General features: G+C 38.6%; 1 protein-coding gene and 1 long non-coding RNA gene across 2 annotated transcripts; both read right to left on the bottom strand.

Annotated features, from left to right (window-relative positions):
- Positions 1-2,017: 2,017 nt before the first annotated feature.
- Positions 2,018-7,308, bottom strand: LOC139129803 (cell death-inducing p53-target protein 1 homolog). The gene is made up of 3 exons (XM_070695485.1): positions 7,192-7,308; positions 4,064-4,382; positions 2,018-2,781 (listed from the first exon to the last, which is right to left on the bottom strand). The coding sequence occupies exons 1-3, from the start codon at positions 7,220-7,222 to the stop codon at positions 2,679-2,681; spliced, it is 453 nt and encodes a 150-aa protein (XP_070551586.1). The 5' UTR covers positions 7,223-7,308; the 3' UTR covers positions 2,018-2,678.
- A 3,346-nt stretch (positions 7,309-10,654) lies between these two features.
- On the bottom strand, positions 10,655-14,637 carry LOC139126002 (uncharacterized). Its single transcript, XR_011550430.1, has 3 exons — positions 14,506-14,637; positions 12,084-12,378; positions 10,655-11,049 (listed from the first exon to the last, which is right to left on the bottom strand). It is a non-coding gene; the product is annotated as an uncharacterized lncRNA (long non-coding RNA).
- Positions 14,638-22,741: the final 8,104 nt, after the last annotated feature.

Consider the following 22,741-nt stretch of genomic DNA (forward strand, 5'->3'; position numbering starts at 1 on the left):
ATGACATTTACGTCAAACAGTATGACTGGGTTAACTAGAGTTAAGAATAAGTGAACACATGTAAGCCTTGGATATGATAATAGGACGCATGGAGAAATTCGAATTTTAGAGTAGGTGATACATATATGTCAGCGATCAAACTTATATCTAGCCGACATAGACATGAAGATGTTAATGTCGATAATAGCCGTACCCCTAAGCACCGTACCACTCAGTGACCGGCGGTCACAGTGTCTAAGGTGAACAGTGTTATGATTTCGGAAGAAGACATCAAACAATTGATCGAACTCACCAAACGCTCTGCCGCCGAGAATCCTGCAGATTTGACCAATCCCGAGTCTCAGTAAACACCGATATTTCAAAAACGCCAATGTCTACGGAGTCCAATGTTTGTGACGTTACAGGATTTTGCTTATCCCGGAGAAGGATTGCAATGTTTTTGAATGACTGATTATCAGTGGAAAACGAAAGAATGCCTGACCTTACGTAGAAGCGGGCGATGTTGAAACCCACTCCTTTTCCGGTAAAGTTAAAACATGATGGACTCAGTGGAGTTAGATAATTAAGACAGTTTAGGAATTTTGAGGAACTTATAGCTGAGTAATCAACCAATATTCTTGATGTAGCTCAATGGTATACTTCTATTTGTTGTTCTGTGTTTGAAAGAAAACTGTGATTGATTTGAATGTACAACGGCACAACTTCCTTCAGCTCTATTGATGGAAAAATAGGGACCTTCCTAAATATTGTACTGTAGAATATGGTTCACGTTTCCAAGATATTACGCCATGGAGTTTCATTAACTCAGTGTAGTGAACGAGGGTTTTTTTACCTGTTAGCTATTGAAACTTTGAATATTGGGAGACAATAAGTGCAGCAGTATTAAGGGGGAATACATGGTTGAGTGAGTTATCCGGTCGGATACACTAATCATACAAGGGCCCTCATTCACTACATGGAACGGGTGAAAGTGCATGAAGCAACATATAAAACTGACACAGAACCATATTCTACATTAGTATGTTTTGGAACTAGATTCCTAGTATGAATGTGTATCTAGCCGATATCTTGCTCAACTTGTTTCCCCTCCCAGTACACTTAATGTATTCTACATACAAACTCAGCATCAAATGACAAAACATGACACCAAAGAAGTCCACTGGTACCCAGGATAAGCGCGTCAACCGATTGTCCTTCAATGTTCTCTCGAAAGGCCTTAAGGTAGCTACATACCTTTTAGACACTATCAAATTTTTATTTTTTTCTCCATTGAACACGTCCCAAATCCCAATAAAGTATACATTTTCTGAAAGCCCTGATATAGAGCTATCGGACCGTTCACAGTACACGGTCATTATTTGCATAAGAGTCACGTGACAAGCGTTTTGCTGAACCTTCCAAAAACCGGTTTTTCCCGCCTTATGCGAACACGCTGCAAGATTTCCGGTTGGAATTTCTTCATTGACAAGCCTTGACAATATCCTTCAAAACCGTGTCTGGGATTTTCTTTATATGCCTTTGTTTTTTTTTAATGCGCTCTTAAAGGTGTTAGATGAAGGTGATTTTCAAGGAATTTTAATTATCACGCCATATAATTTGAATGGAGCCTCCGGGAAAAAATCGCAGACACGGTTTTGAAGGATATTGTCAAGGCTTGTCAATGAAGAAATTCCAACCGGAAATCTTGCAGCGTGTTCGCATAAGGCCGGGAAAACCGGTTTTTGGAAGGTTCAGCAAAACGCTTGTCACGTGACTCTTATGCAAATAATGACCGTGTACTGTGCTTGGCCGGATAGCTCTACATCAGGGCTTTCAGAAAATGTCTACTTTATTGGGGTTTGGGACGTGTTCAATTGAGAAAAAAATAAAAATCTGAAAGTGGCTAAAAGGTATGTAGCTACCTTAATGAAGCGATAAAGAAGGGAAATATTAGACAAAAGGTGACAATGTTCATTCCTCGGTGTCGGCAATATGTTACAAAGGATAGGATGGACTTGACAGCATTTTCATTTTTTACTTTTTGTTTTATTATACCATTTTTTATTACTTAGTGTACAGTAAAAAATTGTTGATGATGTGTTTCCAATTTATTCCATTGCAAACGGGATCAATTTGGAACGTTTTAATTACTGTGCACAATTATTTAACTCCTATGTACCATAATGCAGTGTAACACTTTATTTGCCACGGTGTCTTTCAACATACATGTAAACAATGTATTACACCTCAGACATTGTTATTGTCCAAGTCGAATGTGGTTTAATAGACTTGTAAAGAAATAACGTGAAACATCATCACGTGGTTCTGTATTTGAGAGAGTGAATACTCCGTAGTCCTTAGGTGATCTAAGGAACTGAAAAGGAAATACTGTACATTGGACAGTATATGGATAGATAGGTCAAGTTCATGTCCCTTCATGTTACAAATAGTGTCTGCCGTTTTCTAAGGTTTTCTTTCTTTCACCAATGTTAAGGCAAAGGTAACGTGACGCGGTGAATGCCCATACAGACATTTGCAAATATAATTGTGCCGTCACCTAGGAAGTTGACGATCGGAAACCCTTGTTCTCTCTGCCCATCAACGTTAATGTTTCCATTGCCAGGCTTCGGTAAAAGTTGGTGAGTGAACGAAGGAGGGAACTTGAATTGACGGGGTTCAAAATTTGGAAGTGCACGATTTCATTGTGAGTATTTGCCGAGGACGTGCTTGCAGTTCGGGCAACGATGCGAGGCGTCTTGACAACTGGCCATACACAACGGAATAAAACAACAAAGCCATAATCTGAGAGAGAGAGAGAGAGAGAGAGAGAGAGAGAGAGAGAGAGAGAGAGAGAGAGAGAGAGAGAGAGAGAGAGAGAGAGAGAGAGAGAGAGAGAGAGAGAGAGAGAGAGAGAGAGAGAGAGAGAGAGAGAGAGAGAGAGAGAGAGAGAGAGAGAGAGAGAGAGTTAGGCAACGTAGAAAGGAATAACTTTATGGATTTTCAATATTTAGTTCTAAACGCGAAGAAGACGTTTCTTGGATTTTTTGAAAAGGCCATGGGTGCAAATATGAGGCTTCAAAACAGAAAATTGTTTGACTTGCTGGGTGCGGACTGTTTTAAATCAATCACATCAAATATCACATTGAGAATGCGATACTTATATTCTTCGTCCCCTTCCTACGATCAATGGCGCTGTACCTCGGTGCAGGCTTCCGGTAATGTGCTTTTTTGCTCTCGTTAATGTAGCTATCGATTTTGTAACGGAATCTATTGATTATCACCCAATCTACAAATATCCTTTTTCTGTGTTCAAATTTCCCTATGTCGACCTTATAAAAAAATATTTAAAATGCAGGGTAAAGGTTGCTTACCGAGGACGTCTCTGAACAATAAAAATATAATTAATGTCAACTTGAAACTATCTTTGAGGTATCATATTTCCCTGCAAATTGCACGACAGCTAACTTATCATAAGTTACATAGGTCCCATGTGTTTGAATTTGAATATATTTCTATGTACTAATTTTTCACCAGTGTGCAGGTGTCGGCATGGAAAAATGATGGAGAGAATAAATCTTGCTTGAGACATATGTGGGATCTAGAAATAGTAAATCAATGGAAGACGTGGTTGAAATTTTTGTACTTTAATATAAAGGTAGAATGCTCCTCGAAGATATATATTCGGATTCTCAAACATCCACCATTTTTTTCTGATATACTCCTTGTGGGTTCATTTCAAAACTCTTGGTGTAAGGAAACTTTTCAGGTGACACCGTCTTAGTTTTTCAAATATTGACACTTTTGTGTTTCTCCAAAAGAGTTTACACAGGATTGACACCATTTTGAATTCAAATACGGTAAATCTTGGTTATTTGTTTCAATAGTGATAAAATTTTTACGTTGACCCCCGACTTTATGATTGAAATATGATTTTGAAAGAGGTAACTGTAAATATTCATTGAGGAAAGTTTGAGCAAAATTTTAAGTATTTCACTTTCAAGGAGCATACTACCTTAAATATAGATAATGTATATACTAAGACAAATGCGCTCAATTTCATTTTCACATTCAATGAATTACCTACCCGCATAGGAACATGATGACACAACACATCCATGCCATGGTGTTCGCAGACATTTCAACCTCGGAGACGACGCTCTGTCGACAATTCGGGCACGTCACCGCCGTGGGCGACGGTCCCAACTGGGGAACCGCGAAGACCGTTGTTGTCGTCGTTACGACGGGCTGGGTGGGTTGCGTTGCGCCGTGTGCCGGTGGTGGTGGTGGTGGTGGGTGAGACACGGGTTGCTGTGTGTACGAGAAACCGCCGGGAGGAGGCTGCTGATGGACCGGGTGGTAAGCCGCCGGCGGTGGCGGCTGACTTGGTCCGTACATTGAAGGGTCTGTGAATGAAATCAACGTTATAATTCAGTTAAAAAATGTATTAAAACAAGCATCAAAGTAAGAAATGTTTATGCAGATCTGTGCATCGTCGGATATGTAAACCTTGTATCATCGTCAAGCGAGTGACGTTTCTTTAGGTTAGGGGAAGCTTGAGAACGAAGTTTAAATGAAACTTAATATTGTCAGCATTTTATAAATGTAAAATTCTTATTGTTTCCTTATGAGTTTTTTTTCAGTCAGGGTGATGTTTATATTAAAATTTCCATCTTGACTGTGATATAACATCACCAAGCTGACAGTGTTCACCGGAAAATGAGAGATTAGAAGAAGATTATTAATTTGTTATTATAATAATATAATAAATATGTATTGTCCCTATGAGACGCCAATAAATATCATATGGGTGGTCAACTTCAAAACGTCGTCTTTATAGAATTTTTAACTAAATTCAAATCTTAAAAAAATCTAAACGTTGGCGTTATATGCGCATCTCTTACACCTCCATATTTTGGAATGTTGATCAGATCAGTCCCTCCAACCACGGGTTGGGGGACTGTGATCGAACGGACGGACACCTGCTGTGAAGACTCTGATTTGTATCTCGTGTTTTTTCGCCCGTTAAGTATTTGCTCCTAAGGGTCTTGCATGCATTGGTAAACGCAAAGACGCTTTCTCGGCGACAGAGGGCGCGTTAACACACAAAGCGCAAGACGACGGGAAGATTCCTACTTGGAGATAAATATAAACGCTGCTGAAAGACCGCATGTGAATGGAAAGAGTTGCAACATACAATTCAAGGTCAAGATGTAACTTGGAGTCCCAAAAGGCCATAGCCGGGTGAGTTTAGGTCATGCATAGTTACACTTTGAGGTTCGAACGCGTTGAGCGAGTACACTTAACAAAAATATCGAAACCCTCGGAGTTTAACATAGATCCAAATAAGTTTTACCACACCACAAAATCTTGATTTCCACACTTTTTCAATTTTCCTGTAAACGCTCCGAAAGACATTTTTAATATTTCAGAAACAGTATTTTTCAATATTTGCTCTCTTCGTAAGAGAACCCTACGTATACTTATCGAATATCATAAATCAAATTATATGCGGACTTAATCATAGAGATAAGATTTGACCATCGGCCTTTTCTTGTGTATCAATAATTTGAGACTTGAAGCATTAAGTCCGCTTTTGTAAGAGCATAAACAAATTTCATATACTATACCCTTGTAGTCTCGCAGCAAGTAAGAAGCTTTTTTCTCTCATGGTGAGATTTTGCGAGACTTCCACTAGATGATTCCATGCACCTCCATAATCTGTTTTAGGTTCAAAGATTTTAAATCAGTAAACGTGACAGCGGCGTACCTGATATGTACTTCAAACAAAAATCCTCATTAACTGTTTATTTAGCGACCTTCGAGCAGTAGCAAATATTGCAACCACGCGAAATCTCGTGTGACAGGGGAAGCAAGTCTCTGCGAAGAAAAAAATTCCGCAAATTTTGGCGGGTCACTCATAATTAAAGTAAAGGCTTACATCGATGATGATAGTGAGCTTTTAATAGTCATTTACACGTTAAAGTATATTTTCCTTTGATTTTTTTTTATAATCAGTGAATATTTGGGTCATTTCCAAATATAACGACACGGTCAACTTTCCCATCGTGTGATTTATTTGATGACAAAGTACGGCATTGAATCGAAATGCTCACCCATCATGAAACATGTTATCCTAAACTAGGTTGACCCCGTTTCGAAGCGCGGTTACTGTCCATTACGTTAACTGTACTCAGGTCTTGCGTGTGACAGTCCGTTTAGTTTCACGTTTATTTGATCCCGTTTCACATTTCAAGATTATAATAGGATCACACTCTCGAGACATCGATAGAAAACACAATCATATCAGTGACATCATCAAACACCCGCTTGTCATGCAGACTATCTTTTTCCCGCCGCGCATGTTTTGCAAGATGTATTGTGACCTAATTCTTGAAGTGCTAGCAATTATTGTCTTCAGGTAAAATGTGCCTCGGGGACAGATATCAGACTCTCAATTTTTTACGCTGCTTTTCTAGACTGCTTCCAGTAATATGTCGTCTTCACTTCCCCGTTTTATGTGAAATGGCAAAAAATAAAAAATAAAAAGTCCCCTCCATGGAGTCAGTAAAGTGGTGAAAGTCATTTCGAATTTCAAATACTGGTACATTTTTGAACATTCGTTTTTCTCGTAGAGTATCCTGATTAATATTCTTGATATCGAAAGCTGACGGTCAAGAGATTCCTTGACGAAATTGAATGAAATCATCAATTTGAGGGGCAGAGCTTCACTGTTGCCTCGGGGGAAAGCGACGACGATGACTCTAACACTTGACTCAGATAGTCAACGCCCCAACTCTAGCTTGACTGTTTGTAAGATGCTATGCTATGCTGAGGCGACCCTGCGGAGTAATGCAAGGTTCTCTTGTGATAGCCATGGGCCCTGAGAAAGGCGTTCGCGAATCTGTTTCTGTTTAAAATTGACTTCATTTAGAGAGACGGGCGTGACATACAGAATTCAAGGCCGCTTTCAGTAGCGTTTAATTCTGAAAATTAATATAAAGTATCTTTTCCTAAGTGGTAGCTTGAAATGACCATAAAATAGGTCGTGAACAGATTTGCGGTAGGATGTCAGAAAAAATGCCTGTTAACCGCGATGATTACTTTGACATTCTTCAAGATGTCAAGTCAGTGAAATTCAAACTCAGTTATGACCGCTTCCCCTCTTGTTCTCTGCGTATTATGCATGTTTATAAATATGCGGGGTATACTTACTGCCGGGATATGGTGGGGGCTTGTCCTCCATTTGGTCGTATTTCACTGGAGAGTCAGTTAGGGAACTATGATGCTGTACAGATAGAGAAAGACATATGAACTGAGACTGCGCAGTTATCGGGGAATGTTACGCCCAATGATTTGACCTTTTGCGATGCAAACTATACATCGAAGTGATAGGTGGTTTAATGAAGCAAAAAATTGTCTCATCTATCACAATTTCCAACGTCAGATATACAAAATGTCTTTGAATTTGACAGGACTTGCTCGTCTGAATCAGATCAAGAGATCCTTTATTTTGCCTCGCAAATTTTCAATATCATTTTCCAAACAGCGGTCGCGTCTCAGCGCGTATAGAGTGCCAATACGAACTGTTCGGTCGATTCGTTTATGAACATATGTATACATGCATGTATCACATATCACGGAATTTGACCTTACCGTGACATTGTTATGAACTGTAGCCCATGACGCGAAGTAAACATTAAACAACAAGTAATGAGGGCATATCAGTAACATCAAGGTCAACATATGACCGCTATAATTATCGTAATGGTTCGTAGACTCCAATTGAAATAATCTCAATCAGTGATGGGTGATTTCAACGACGATTGTCTGCCAGTGTAGTATTGAGTGAACCATAAGTCGTTGATTGTTACCAGGGCAGCAGAGCGTACGTTTCGATGACGTCACATAGTAGGCGATCTACTTTCGCAAGGCTGTAGATATGACACCGTAACAATGCAATCTTTACGAACGTCTTTTTGATTGATTTAAAATACCATCTACCTGTGAAATTGCCGATGAAGGATCTGAAATCAGATATCAAAACGCACACATCGGGAGATCGGTCAATACTTTGTTCGGTTAACAAATAACCTTTAACGTTTAAAGCGTTCGTGAAATATTTCGAATTGCAATGAAACTAATTAGCAAAATACGATCAATAGGCAAGGCTGCGTAAAAATAAACGGTGGCGCGCTAGCAATCTTAGGAATGATTTTCCAAACGGCGTTGGCCGTTTGCCTGCAACTCTATGCAACTACTGAATGCTCTGCAGTGAATTGGGTGATCGTTATGAAGTTACAGTGGGAAACTTATATATCACTCAAATATTATTCAATGATTTCATGATAAATTATCAATGGTAGAATTTGCTCCTCTGCTTTTGTTCTGCTAATGCACATTGTACTACAGCTAGCTGGCAGTCGAAGTCTGTGACGTTAGTTGCCAAGCAGTTAACCGAAAGGTCATCTAGCGTGCAGTGACCTCTGACCTCGCTTGAAGTAATAGGTCTCCCGGGATAACGATAGCCGAAACCGCAAAGATGCCTCAACGAATGCCATTCCGTGGAAATGGAAGACAAGCAGATTAGTATTAATTTAGCAGGGGTTTCATTAAGAGCCGGCAGCCGGCGAAATTGACCGGTTACTCTCAAGATTTCGCCGGCTACTTTTTCGGAAAATTTGAACTTTTTCATAGCTAAAACATTTTTTACCTTCTGAAATGATACGGACAAGTTTCACAAGCTGTGTAATCAAACTTTTCAACTGCTTTTATGTGAAACAAAATTTAGAAGACGAGCGACTACTACGATCGTCTTGTACTACGATGCAGCACAGTCTTGCTATACTGCCTCAATAAAAATCGGAATTGCAACGGACGATGCTATTGGCTACCTGCATTGCTTATTCCTATGTGGTGACCTTTATATACGCCAATGAAAACGTGCATACTACACCTGTCGGCCGTCGTTAGCTCAACTCAAAATGGTCCATGAACAAATGAAGACGGAAGCTATCGCAAGGTCAAACTTCGGTTTTGAAGTGGACCAAGAAACAAGAGAAGGATAATTACGTGGATTTAAACTGTTTTCGAAGGCAATGACCTGATTTTTTCTCACGAAAAAACTTCCCGATTACAGTTCGAATTTTAGTAAGCCGACGTGCGTTGCACTGGGCAGGCGTAAATGTAAAGGTATATAACCAGCTGGATGTATGATATGTACTGCTTTTCGGTCTATCGACGCCAATAAGAACGTCGCCCAGAGTGGTTAAAATACGACCAGACCTCTAAATTCACTTCAAAAGCGATCGTCAGGTTAAATGCAAATGTGAGTTTCTGAACGTACAAATTTTCATATCCTATATCAAGGTTCTTACTTTGCATACCCATATAGTCAAATAACCTTGAGGGTCTTTGATTCTATTTGCGAAATATGGTAATGATTGTTAATTTTTATCATCATTGTTATATAAATTATCCTTTTGCCTCCCCGATGGTATAAAAAGTTCATCATCTACAGATTTCCATACAAAACATCAGGGTTCTTAATTTTAAGCATAACATTATACATTAATGAAAAGTTTCTCATTTACTGTGCTTAAAATATGAGTGTTTCATCCAGGGTAGCATCAACAAGGGGGATTTTCCCCCTTTACCAGAAAACTGGGGGGGGGGGGAATTTCACCAGTTCATTTGTTCTACGTGTACCTTTAAGGGTGCCAACATTTCAACAGAGGGGGAATCCCCTATCCCCCTGTCTAGATGTAACACTGTATAATTTAATATTATCTACATATCAAATTTATTGAATTATTATAGTTTACCTTCTAAAAGCATAGAGGCTCTAAAAACTTCAGTTTTCCGTGTTCAAAATATCGTCAACATTACCACATTTTTATCATTTTTAATTATAAATTATCATATTTAGGCCTAATCTCCCAGGAAAATGGCTTTTATGAGATGAACACAAATTGCCCCAGAACACTCCTGACAATTCTCCTGAAAATACTATCAAGTGACTGTGAGCTGTAAAAAGTGAATTTCAGCTCATTTTTCAGGGTTTCCGGCCTTCGGGACCCTCCCCCGACGATGACCGCTTTGTGGTCATGGCAGCTGCAAGCCGCCTACTTTTCCATTCTGGCCTCTACTTTAAAACTTAATGAAACCCCTGTTTAGTATTTGCGATTAGTTACTTGGTGTCGGAAATTCATCTCGTAAGGAAATGGGCGACCTCAACACTGGGTTCACAGTTCCTCAGATCATCAACTTGTATACTCGTTGTAAAATGTTATATTAAAATCATTGCCAAACCATTGCTGTGGACTCTCACCAAACCAAACATTTTCAAATACAAACAGGACATCAAGCGAGCGATGCATTGGTGATGATCTCTTTTTAATGCTCATCTTACAATTTATAAAACTTGGACTTTATTTTTACATGATTGCAGGAATGACATCAATTACAAGCAAGTCTATCATTTACCCCCCAAGCGGCGGAAAAATGTACCGGGACGACGAAGGAATAATGAGTTCCAGAGTTGTCTCAGGATATTAACAAGAAAACAGTACTATGATATATATATATATATATATATATATATATATATATATATATATATATATATATATATATATATATATATATATATATATATATAAAGTTAATAAACGGATGAAGTTTACAATTTCTTGTCTAGTCATATTTTGACAAACTCGTATTGTATCGGTGGCGAGTGGTACTAGCTGCAGCCACTGAAGAGTTTAAAAGGAACAGGCGTCTGGAATATTAATTATAACTATCACCATCCCTTTGTATGGCAACGGAGTCCGCGTTTGCACGCAACACTGGTTTATTTTCGGTCTAGGATAACACTATATGACGAATCTCCGTGACTGAGCGTGGAGAGGGGGGGCGGCGTGAGGTGCGTACAACTCATACAGGTACTTTGATCTTGAATGGCTTTATTGACAATGTGTAGATTTGCCGATGAAATGCTTGCAGTTGGGACAACGATGTGTGACTTCCTGATATTTGGACATCCAAAACGGAATGAAACAACAGCACCATAACCTGAGAGAGAGAGAGAGAGAGAGAGAGAGAGAGAGAGAGAGAGAGAGAGAGAGAGAGAGAGAGAGAGAGAGAGAGAGAGAGAGAGAGAGAGAGAGAGAGAGAGAGAGAGAGAGAGAGAGAGAGAGAGAGAGAGAGAGAGAGAGAGAGAGAGAGAGAGAGAGGGGGGATTATTTGACGTTTTTGGCTTTTGAGGTGACAAAATTCATAGTAAAGTCCCAGGACAATTGCATCTTTGCATAGCTTTTCGAAATGGGTGCCCAGGCTGTTGGAATGGACCGTTGGGTGAAAACCATGCTTGCCAATGCTGCTGAAGCAGCGCCCTCTCATGACCGAGCTCGATTACTTTGCAGTTTACACTTGCCCCATTGTGAGTCAATTCAACTTTTCGAATTTGTTTCTGTTACCATGCCACAGTTCACGTTTCTGTTGCTCAAGTGCGGTTTTCTGATAGTAGGCGTTATGACATGAACAAAATTTAAGTACTTATCAAACACATTCCAAATTAAGGTAGTGTGCGCCTCGGAAATGAAAGTCATAAACGTTTGCTGAAACTTGCCTTAAGGAATTTTTCAACCATTCTCTTTACAAATCAAATGTAAAAACCAGGTGTCACCGTGCATATTTTGGTATTAGAGATACAAATAACCAAAGATTAATTCACCGGAATTTGAAATTCAAAATGGCCGCCATCCCCGTGTTAGCTCAATGGAGAAAAATAACATTTTTCAGAATTTAGAAAAACTAAGCCAGTGAAAAGTTTTCTTACACCAGGAGTTGAAAATAGACCCCCCTCCAGTGGTATATCAGAAAACATTTGTAAAAGATTTAGAGTCCGAATATCTGTCTCCGAGGCGCATTCTACCTTAACTCTTCTCTATACATAATTTGAGGATGTAGGGCTATAGGGCACCTAACACTTTTAAAGTATTTTGATAAATCGGGACGATTAAAAGGTCTAATTATCCCAAATTGGTTCAAATCGCGTTCTAGACAAACAAAAAAGATGTCATTTTCTAAGTTAAAACTTTGCTCACCCGCAAAGAAACATGATAATACACCACTTCCACGCCCCTGAGGTGGCAGATCTCTCTCTTTCAGTCAAGATGCTCTGCGCACACTTTGGGCATGTCATTGCGACCCGCGACACTCCGAGAGAAGGAACTGCGGAGATCGTTGTGGTCGTCGTTACATCTACGTCTGTGTTGGTGGGTTCTGTGGCAGGATATGCCGGTGGTGGGCAGTATGCAAGACCGGAAGAGGGCTGCTGGACCGGCGCGGGGTCGTTGGCGGCCGGCGGAGACGGCTGACTTGGCCCGTCAACTGGGGGTTCTGTAAAACGAACGAAGGCAAAGTTATCGAGCAGACCTTGCTGATTTCAAACGGAGTAAAGCAAAAAATTACCATATTCATCAAAATACTTGCTGCACCGTCAACACTGTGACAAGCCTCAGTGAATATAATGTTAGTTGAGTCACAGTTATTGCAGCTGAAGGTGTCGAAAAAATTGTAGGTATGGAAATTGAAGTCAATTACTTCTTTGCTCATTTCGATATGTGTTATCTGTGTCATTCATAGTCATGCAAAGGTTAATGTTTGCGTCTCCAAGTTTTACATCGTGTGTTTGTCTCTGTATAGGGTTTTAAATCAATCGACAAAAGGGCGGTCAATGTCACAACCAAAATTTTTTTTCATAATTTTCAGCCAGCTCGCAGATAAATATAAACGCTTCAAGAGAAAAAAAGCCCGAGGGTCATTATTGAAAGAGCCATCAAGTCTTAGAAATTCCAAATTCTCATTTTAAAGTTACAAGACGGGGGAATGTACTTAATGTTGCACAGCTGATGACGAAACATAGTCGTCAATGTAGATTTATGTTCTTATCCTAACTAAGCTAGTAATCAAACTCTATAACTGAACGCTCTCAATAGAATGGTTCTGATCATAAATTCATATTTTGACAAGGAAATGTGAAAGCTAGTACACTTAGCGAAAAAAATGGGCGGCAAAACTTTGCATGGAGCCAGGAAACGTGTTGTAGCGAAACAAAGTGATAGTTATCAGTTCATTCGCCCTTTATAGCGCAACATTACAGTATTGACGTCCATTCAGTTACAAGCTAGCCATGCATGCTCGTTCATTGCCATAATTTTCGAAAGGGCTCCATATTCACACGTGACCTCAGACGTTTTCATATGTGAGGCAGCAGGTGTGTTTCATTTCAGGCGCTATACTTAATCAAAGACATACGCGAGATTTTGCGAGACCTTTGGTAAAGTATTTCATTTCTCAATATACTGGTCTATTTCTTTTCATTTCCAACAATCTGATTACATAGTGTAACACCCGTACATGAAGCTTAACGCAAACTAACGGCAGTTGAGCTATCTCTCAATAAATAGCCGACGGACAATTTTTCCAGCAACACGGAAATGTGTAGCTTAACATTCGATCAAAGTCATACTATGTTGATGATGCTCAAGTGAATTTCAATTTTCACAGTCTTTGACCCTCCACTTTAAATCACTGTGTACAGTGGATCGCTGCATAATCACAGAATACTCGAGTAATTTTCCTAATAATATGTGAATTGCCAACCTGATATGTCCTTATTTCATCGGTTTGCATTGGATCGAAATTGGAAGCTTCTCTGTACGTATTATCATGCACTATATAGGTTGACCCCATTTACAATGTTATATTTTCCTGTGTTCCAGATTTAAGTTTAGCTCGGTCTAACTATAAGTTTTGCTCCATGAAAATACGATCATCCCCCCTGATAAAAACAATCAGCTTACACTGTACATAAACAGATCAGCGATGTCATTGCATTTGTTACATTATCTTGATATTCCTTAAAAATTTGTCTTGCTAAAATGTCACACAGTGTGACCTTATTCTCGGTCTCCGTTGCTCGAGCTCTTAGCCACGGTCCCTCTCATACTGGGTACCGTGGCTTAACTATATCGTTTCTGGGAGAGATACTTAGGCTCGAACGCTTGACCTTGACTGACACATTGGACTCATTAATTCTCACTTGAATCTCTGTTAGACATATATGCTGCGCATTACGATGGAGTATTTCAAGGTTTTCCTGTTGTTGTGGAAGGCACTATTACCAACTTCGATCCCCCAGAACCTACATTGAATTTGATCAAGAGGATTCTAAATAGTGTCATGGTGTCAAGCACAAAATTCCGGGGTAAAGGGGTGCCAGTAGCGTTTACTTCGGGAAGCAACAAACATACCTGTACCTAATCGATTGCTTGAAATGACACTCAATTAAACCGTTCATAGGTTTGCTGTCTCCGCAAAAGAGCATGCCATAACGCCCTATACAATCCCTGGTTGGAATTTTCAAAGATGCCGACGTTGGAGGTATCCTATATCATATAGTACCTCATTCCAATGCCAACTTCCTCCCCTGTGACATGTCTTATGTATGTTAGACGTTCTTACCTATAGACGATGGCTTCTCATCCATCTTGTCGTAAACGTACTTCAGTGTAGCATCAGTGAGGATTTTATGACATTGTGCATATAGGGGTCACGATATGTGTGCGACTGGCGGACTCACTTGCTCTCGGTATTTTTGCACCCGGCGATTCAGTTGACCTCCTACATCGCAGACTAAATGTCAATGTGATTGGAGACATCACGTGGTCACACTTTCCATCGTTGAATTTGCAAAACAACGTCGTATCTAGATTTGCAGGAATGTTGACTTCAAGTACCACATTGTTTTTGTTTCAGTGGCAAGTGTTGGTTTCTTAAATTGCATCTCTACATCACAGTTTCCAGACCGCAAACGCGGCCCCGTATTATTAACATGGCCCTTCCCGTCGCATTGAAAGTCAATTACATAGTTACATACAATGTACTTATGTCTTCATCACTTGCCACTTAGTTTGACCTTAAAGACTCTTTCATGAACTCATACTATGCCATTTCTGAGTGCATATCGATTACATCGAGGTCAAGACAACATCTAGAACCGTAGTCTCCTGTTCTTATAATCGTTTTATATGGTGATAATATTCTGGTCAATTCGCTTCAGCGACGCCTTAATTTAGTGAGTGAGCAAAGCGTCGTTGAATCCGCAGACCGACGGTACGCTTGACATCGTATGTGTACTTCTTTGCGCGCCGGCGTAGATGTCCCTTGAAATATCCACAAGTATTTATCTTAATCTAAGTACATTGTGACTTTAAAATGACAGATGATGGTCTTGAGAATATTGTGAGCCTTTACGATAAGATAGCAAAAAAACAAAAACAAAAAAAAACAAACACTAAATCACGAAAAACACAATCGATATTAATTATTGCAATTATTCGATGTCGCAAAAATATGCCAATAAATGCAAACGTTTAAGGAATAATATAACTATCCCAAGCTATTAGTATAATCATAAACACAGCTTAAACAGAAGAAACCTGTTCTTCATTTATTAAAGTGCTGTTAGCGGATGAATAGCGCAAGTAACAAGACTTTAAAAGGCCGTTCGGATCATCGTTAGCACGCCACCAACAGGCAAAACGGTGTTTATTAAGAGGTCATTGGACTGTGGAAATGTTAACAAGGTTATCAGGTTATGACACGAAACTTAAATATCTCTCAAATATTTGATGCAGTTTCGGGAGCCACTTTTGGATTCATTTTTTAAAACCAAGGCAGGCTGCAAAGTTTTAAGTATATTGCTGGAACAGTTTCATCCACCAAACGATGTGAAAAAAAATAAACATGGTCGCTTTAACTGTATTGATATCTCAACACATTTCTATGTAGCGTGTTTAGCAGGATAGCTTGTGCAATCTGACTTCCTCCCCACCCCCAGATTAACAGTTACGCTTGTATATATAAACACAAGTTCCGCTACGCGGTTAGACCAGCTAGCTCGGTGAGCTTCGCTTATCAGCAAGATCGTTGAGGTCGCACTATTTCATTGAAGATAGATTTGCTGGCGAACGAGGAGCTGTGAGACACTCTACAGTGTATGCCAATTGACAAACTTGTAGGTACCGTACCGCACAACTTTGAAAGACTCACTACATTAATTACCAACACGGGTTTTATAATGGGCAGGTTTCCGAACACGCAACCGCTTCGAAAATCTTCGATATTAGTGGGAACTGTAGGTTCCTACCAGACCAAGACAAGACTTCCAGAGGCCGTGATGATTCGAACCTTCGCGAATTACCGAAGGAAGAAAGTATCTCCTCCCCCTCCAGCCCCTCAAATAGTGTATTGTCGGACCTTGAACGCGTTAATTGTGCGTCTTGATACTGCTGTGCATTGAGACTTGGGCATAAACAACAGAAGGAAACAACAGAGACATAACCTGAGAGAGAGAGAGAGAGAGAGAGAGAGAGAGAGAGAGAGAGAGAGAGAGAGAGAGAGAGGAGAGAGAGAGAGAGAGAGAGAGAGAGAGAGAGAGAGAGAGAGAGAGAGAGAGAGAGAGAGAGAGACGGGCCCTATATATTACAAACTGGCCTGAGTATTATACACCGATGAGTCAAACAACGGGTAAGAAACATTTCTTCCTCTTATAGGCGGTTCAGTATTATTGTAAGCCATGCAAATAGAGCCAAGTTATAGTCTTAGCGTAAGGATATGGTCTTATGTTATGGGTCTATATGAAATCTGATAAATCATTTAGAAGCCTTGTTTCGCTATTGCAACTGACAATCGTTTCTGTTGAAAGCACCAATTCAGTCAACAGCAAGAGAGAACATTACGTGTGCATGTGTTCAAAAAATTTGAATTTCGAATTTCACAGAAATTTTGATTCGCTAGAAGGTAACTTTTAAAAATATTTAAAATACAAAACTAGCTAAACCTGTCTTTTTATGATTGATTGGCAATTGATATAAATATACATGATGAGAATAAGGTGTTTGAAAGAGCAGATGTGAATATCAAATATGATATTGGAATTTCACCCATAATGATTATTTGTAATATTGTAATATTTGTTATGATTCTTTCAAAGTTCAAAACTCAAATGAGAAATTACTCGAAAATGTCAATTAAGATATATTATTGATACGGACTGTGACATCAGGGGGAGCGTCACTGTTTTCTGTGCATGAAAATGGGGAGGTTCACCTCTTTTCTTGCAAACACTTTTAAAGGGTAACTATTTTTCCCCTCAGGAGCTGAAAGTGCAAAGGGTTAATGAATCAAATCAGATGGGAAAAAATGGTATGGATGGGGTATCACATTTTACTATCGATGAAGTGGGTGGGGTCAAATTTAAGAAATATTAATTTAATTTGGAGGGGTATAGCTTTTTTGCATTTCAATTGTAGCTTTACGTTCCACCACCTCGAAACAACGAATGCTTCCTTTTATTCATGTACTAATATTATTCGGTTACGCGCTGGTGATCTTTCAAGTAGGTGGGAAATTGTTAATACATGAACAAGTAAATGTGTAAGTGTGTTGTTGCTGATTTTATGGTTTAAGTGACGCAATTATGCCCTGTGTTCAATTAATTAATAACTGTACAAACACGATTAAGTTGATGATGTTGCCTCAGGTAAAACACAATTACACTCGCTGTACGTGTACGACGTTCATTTTGTCGGTACTATCGCGCCCTCTATAGATATTTATGTACCGTGTGTTCTATTTTGTCGTCCCTCTTGTCAAGGGTGAGCGATCAGTGTTTTAGTCCGGGAATTGTGTTCGAATGCGACTGTGAGTACTTAAGGACCGCAACGACGTCGACTGTGCAGTCCATATTATGCAAAGTATTATGGTAACTTCGAAGTAGCCGATTTGGATAACGTCAAAATGTGTATTGAATATTTGTTTGTATTTATTGTCTTAAGTTCAGGTAAGTACGCAACAATAATTTCATATTTTGTAAATGCCCTTACCTATCGACGAGCATGACTAATGAATGACACACTGGTTGGGAAGGAATAGAACATCAATTTAGAGCGGAGAACGCATCGAAGGGACAACAATTACTTATCAGTGTTTTTCACTCTCCCGAATTAACATGTTTGAGTAATTTTGCTAAATTATTTTGCATAAATTACTATTAATGTAATCCGGGTATCATAGGATGATTTATAGTGTCAGGTACACTGTAAAGTTAAGTGTTCAAGGATAGAACATCAATTAAACGCCTTTTTGTAACACTTTTTGAACGCGTCTAGACGTTCAGAAATTTAACACTACGTGTTCAACCAACGCTCAATTTTGAACACACGTGTGCAGATTTTGAACGCTACTTGTTCATCAGACATTATATTGAACACCATGGTGTTCCATATCTGAACACACGTTGCACATGAAATGTGTTCAAAAATTGAACGCATTTACGCGTTCAAAGGGCTGTAACACTTTTTGAACGCATGGACGCCGTTCAACGATAAGTGTGTTAAAGGCTAGAACACATGATGCGCGCTTGTTGAACACCTTTAATTTGGGGCGTCCAAGGGTGTTCAAGCCTTGAAAATTACGGACCACTGATATTCAGTACTATGAAATTATTTTATTCTAAAAATACACAAAACATTTCTTGAGTAAATACAATAATTTACTGTAAAATGGGCAAATAAATATTGCCACTTTGTATGTAAAATTTGTCAGAGGAAAATACCACGGTGTTAACACCCTTCTATCAAAAACATAAGCATTAAAAATCACTATAAACACGTTGATCGTTTTTAAAAATATGAACAAAGTATGACAAACAGGTTTTACTTAAATATTGTGGATTACGTTTTATGTTCACACTTGTTTAAAACGTACAAAAAAATCTGAAAAAGCTCAAAATTTGGCATACTTATTGAGTTGAAAACATGTATATGTATGAAATGCATACTCCATTTTTGTAAGATGGTTTCTTAAAGACATTTCCTCTTGTATAGACAATTGTAAATTTTGAAGGAAAAAAGTTAGTCAAGGCTTCTCTAGTGCACATGGTATGTAGTTGTCCACACTAAAGTAAACACAAGATGTCAAGTTGTCAAAGTGTCACAGTAAGGCACAACATGCAGAAAGTGGGGAAAGTGGGTCCTTGGCAGGGTAAAACCTATTTCCTTGTCCAACAAAGTCCTTCATAAAAGTCCTTCACTTTATTTATATCTTTAAATAAACCCTGAAATAATCTGTGACATTTCAAAATCTACTTCTCAGAAATTAAAAACATATTCGTAAAGACCTTTCACATTCAATTGTTGTACCCTGCTATTAATTTTGATACATTTTTTTTACCAAAAATGGTAAAAATCACCCTTAAAATAAAAAAAGTAGATTTCATCATAACCTGAATATTATGGTAATCCCTAATGTCTTAAAAATATCTGAAATGTCTTTAATGTCTTAAAAATACAAAGTTGCAGATTTTTGCATAATTTGAACAATCTGAAAAAGGCTATCAGTAGAGGTCTATGTCCCAAACATCAAAGCTGTTCAATTAGCAGTTTTGAAGAAGATTTTTTGACCAAAAATGAAAAATTGCCATGAAATATAAAATATATTTCATCACAACTAGCACACATTTGACTAAGGTCATTCTTAAGGACATGTTTACCAAATACTGAAGACATCAGAAAAAGAAAAGAAGATTTTTGCCAAAAAAATAGCAAAATTAGCCTAAAAATATAAATTTGCATATTTCATCATAATTTGAACATATCTGATTAGGGTAATCCCTGGGGACCTGTAATCCAAATATTAAAGGATTCGTACAGGCTGTTTTGAAGAAAAACCTGTGGATGTACAAATTTAAGGACGATGCTACACATCCACCTATTTAGCTGACAGCAAAGCTAAAAACCAGTTGCTAAGAACAAGAGACATGTTGAGCTACAATACAAAATAATCTTAGGTTTGGTAGCAGGCTATGATCAACTAAATGTTACAGGCGCATAAGCTTTCAAAGACGTGAAGTCTCCTTTATTAGATGCAAGGGGGAATGAAAAATTGAAGCAGAAAGTGACAGAAAATTCAGAGTGAAAATTTCAGAAAATTCAGTAATTCAGAGTGGACATTTTTACTCTGAATGTTCTGTCGCTTTCAGCTTCAATTTTTTATTCCACCCTTGCATCTGATAAGGGAGACTACACATCTGTGAAAGCTTATTCTCCAGCAACATTTAGTTGATCATAGCATGCTACCAAAGCTTAGATTAATTCAGAACAAAAGTACAGAAACTTATCAAAATTCAGTTACTGACCCTTGGAAGTTTAAATCTACATTAAAGATGAACTGAGGTTCTCAAGCTTGTTTCCAGACAGCTACCTGTACACTCATCTTCTTCATTATCTGTACCACCAGCGTCTGTAACAACTCTTCGATTTTCAGTTAAATCCAACTTTTTACATCCTGAAAATATGCAACAATTGCACTAGTACAGAAATTTGCGAGAAATTTGCGAGAAATGGACACTTTCTCGCTTTTTGCGAGAAGTAAGCGAGAATACATAACTTTCTCGCAATAACCTAGCGAGAATTTAATTTTCTCGCAATCAGCTGGCGAGAACTGTGTTTTCTCGCTCAGCATCTGCGAGAAACTGAATTCTCGCAATCAGTCAGCGAGAAATTTGTTTTCTCGCTTTGCATCGCGAGAAATTGTATCCTTCTGTGTAAGCATTTCACAAAAATTTCACAATTTCTCGCAGATGCAGAGCGAGAAAACATAGTTCTCGCTGATTGATTGCGAGAATTCAATTTCTCGCAGATGCATGCGAGAAAGCACAGTTCTCGCAGCTTGATTGCAAGAAAGTATGTTTTCTCGCTTACTTCTCGCAAAAGAGCGAGAAAGTTCCATTTCTCGCAAAATTTCTCGCAAATTTCTGTACTAGTGTAGGTAATGGCGAGATGAGACTTTAAATGAAAGACAAGGGGCTGATTAGGTTAAGGAAAAGGGTGAGACTTTCATATACAGTGCCTCTCTTCAATACTGTTACAAAATATTTGCTGCTTCTTGTCATCAACTGATTAAAATAAAAAAGCCAAACTCTCATATGCTGAAACAATACATTGTATACTCTGCGATGTTTAACTGATGTTTTACATGCGATTGTGTCTACTAAAAGACATGTGTTAGCTGTGATTACGCAGCGGTACTATGCAAGGCGTATCGATCGCGCTCAGGTCAAGGGTTATCGCTACAGTAGTGTTGAGTTGACCCTTGACCCGAGTGAGATCGATCGATAGACCATGGCCAAAAGTACCACTGCGTATTCACAGCTATAGCTAGTTGTTGGTATACCAGCCACTGAAAGAAAACAGGTTTCTTCACGTAGTTAAGCTATTTCAAGGTACAATACAATTAATTTCGAAGGATAATAATACAGATGCTTCAAAATCTAATACCTTTTACTATTTTGAGAGGAAACTTACCCTTTCTGGTCTTGCTTCCGCACGATCACGACTTTAGGGTGCGCTTACAAGAAAAATGTCGCAACTTCCGTTTTGATGCATCATGGGATAGGAAAAGGCACCAAACTTGAACACCAAGTGTTTAGAAGTAGAACGCCTCTTGCACGCCGATGTTAAAATTAAAACGTTCATGGTGGTTTTCTGATTTTCTTTTCAAATTTTGAAAATTTCAACCCGTAATAAACGTGTAAAATTATTTTGTATACTTCCTTTTTTAGAAAAAACATGCTTTCAGCAATTGTAGACCGGAAATATTTTTCACTTAGTGTGAAATTCGTTACACCAAAATCCGTGTACGTTTGCCGGACAGCGAGGCAGTAGTAAATTTAATATAGCCATTGTAAAGTAAAAAACACAAAAGATTGTTAATTGTTTCACAGTATTGTAAAATTTCAGTGATGCTGAGTTTTTGAACACTTGAAGGAGATGGTTGTTAACACATCGTGTTCAGGTTTAGAACATCATTGTTAATAATATGAACACTAGTGTTAACAATATGAACACTAGCCGTTCAAATTTGAACACCGACATGTACATTTTGAACGCGTAAAGACGCGTCTAGCGTCCACTATTTTTACAGTGTAGTAGGCTGTTGGAAAATACATAATCGGCAGATACCTCGGTTTTTTTTGTTTTTTTTGTTTTTGTTTTTGTTTTTTTTTAATTATTATCAACGAAATAACAATCGTGAGCAGAACTGTATCAACACGGTGCATGATTCATTCAGCATATGCATTTTCTGTCGATAATGTATCATTTTATCTATCTCATCACTAATTCCGGATTCGATACTTGTTTATACAGTTCGTAAATTGATACCAGAGGAGACGCTCCAAGCTTGAAGCCTTTCTGTGAAATATCTTATCTTACTACGAATACTGCCGTATATAATTCATCTCGGCCTCCTCAAAAACATTATAGAGTTCTTCGAAATCTCTAGCGTTCTATAAGCATGTCCTTTGAACATTCATTAGTCAATTTGCTACATCAAGACAGAAGTGGTTAAATGTACATCTACACTTTTCCAACCCACTATCTCACATTAATTATTAACCACGGTGCATTGTGAGGAACATATGACTTGTTATTTTGTAATTGTTCACAGATACGAGTATTAACTTGTATCTATGCGTGGAAGTAAGCCCTTCATTTATTGTCGACACCTTTTATCATTTATTGAACCTCGTTGAGGATACAATATAATGTCTCATCTGACATTGAAATGTGTTGTACCGAAACAAATCCATAACTAAATGGGTCCTTGAAAACATGTGTGGTTTAAAATAAATCAT

The sequence above is a fragment of the Ptychodera flava genome, chromosome 3 (assembly GCF_041260155.1).
Source record: "Ptychodera flava strain L36383 chromosome 3, AS_Pfla_20210202, whole genome shotgun sequence".
Classification (NCBI taxonomy): domain Eukaryota; kingdom Metazoa; phylum Hemichordata; class Enteropneusta; family Ptychoderidae; genus Ptychodera; species Ptychodera flava.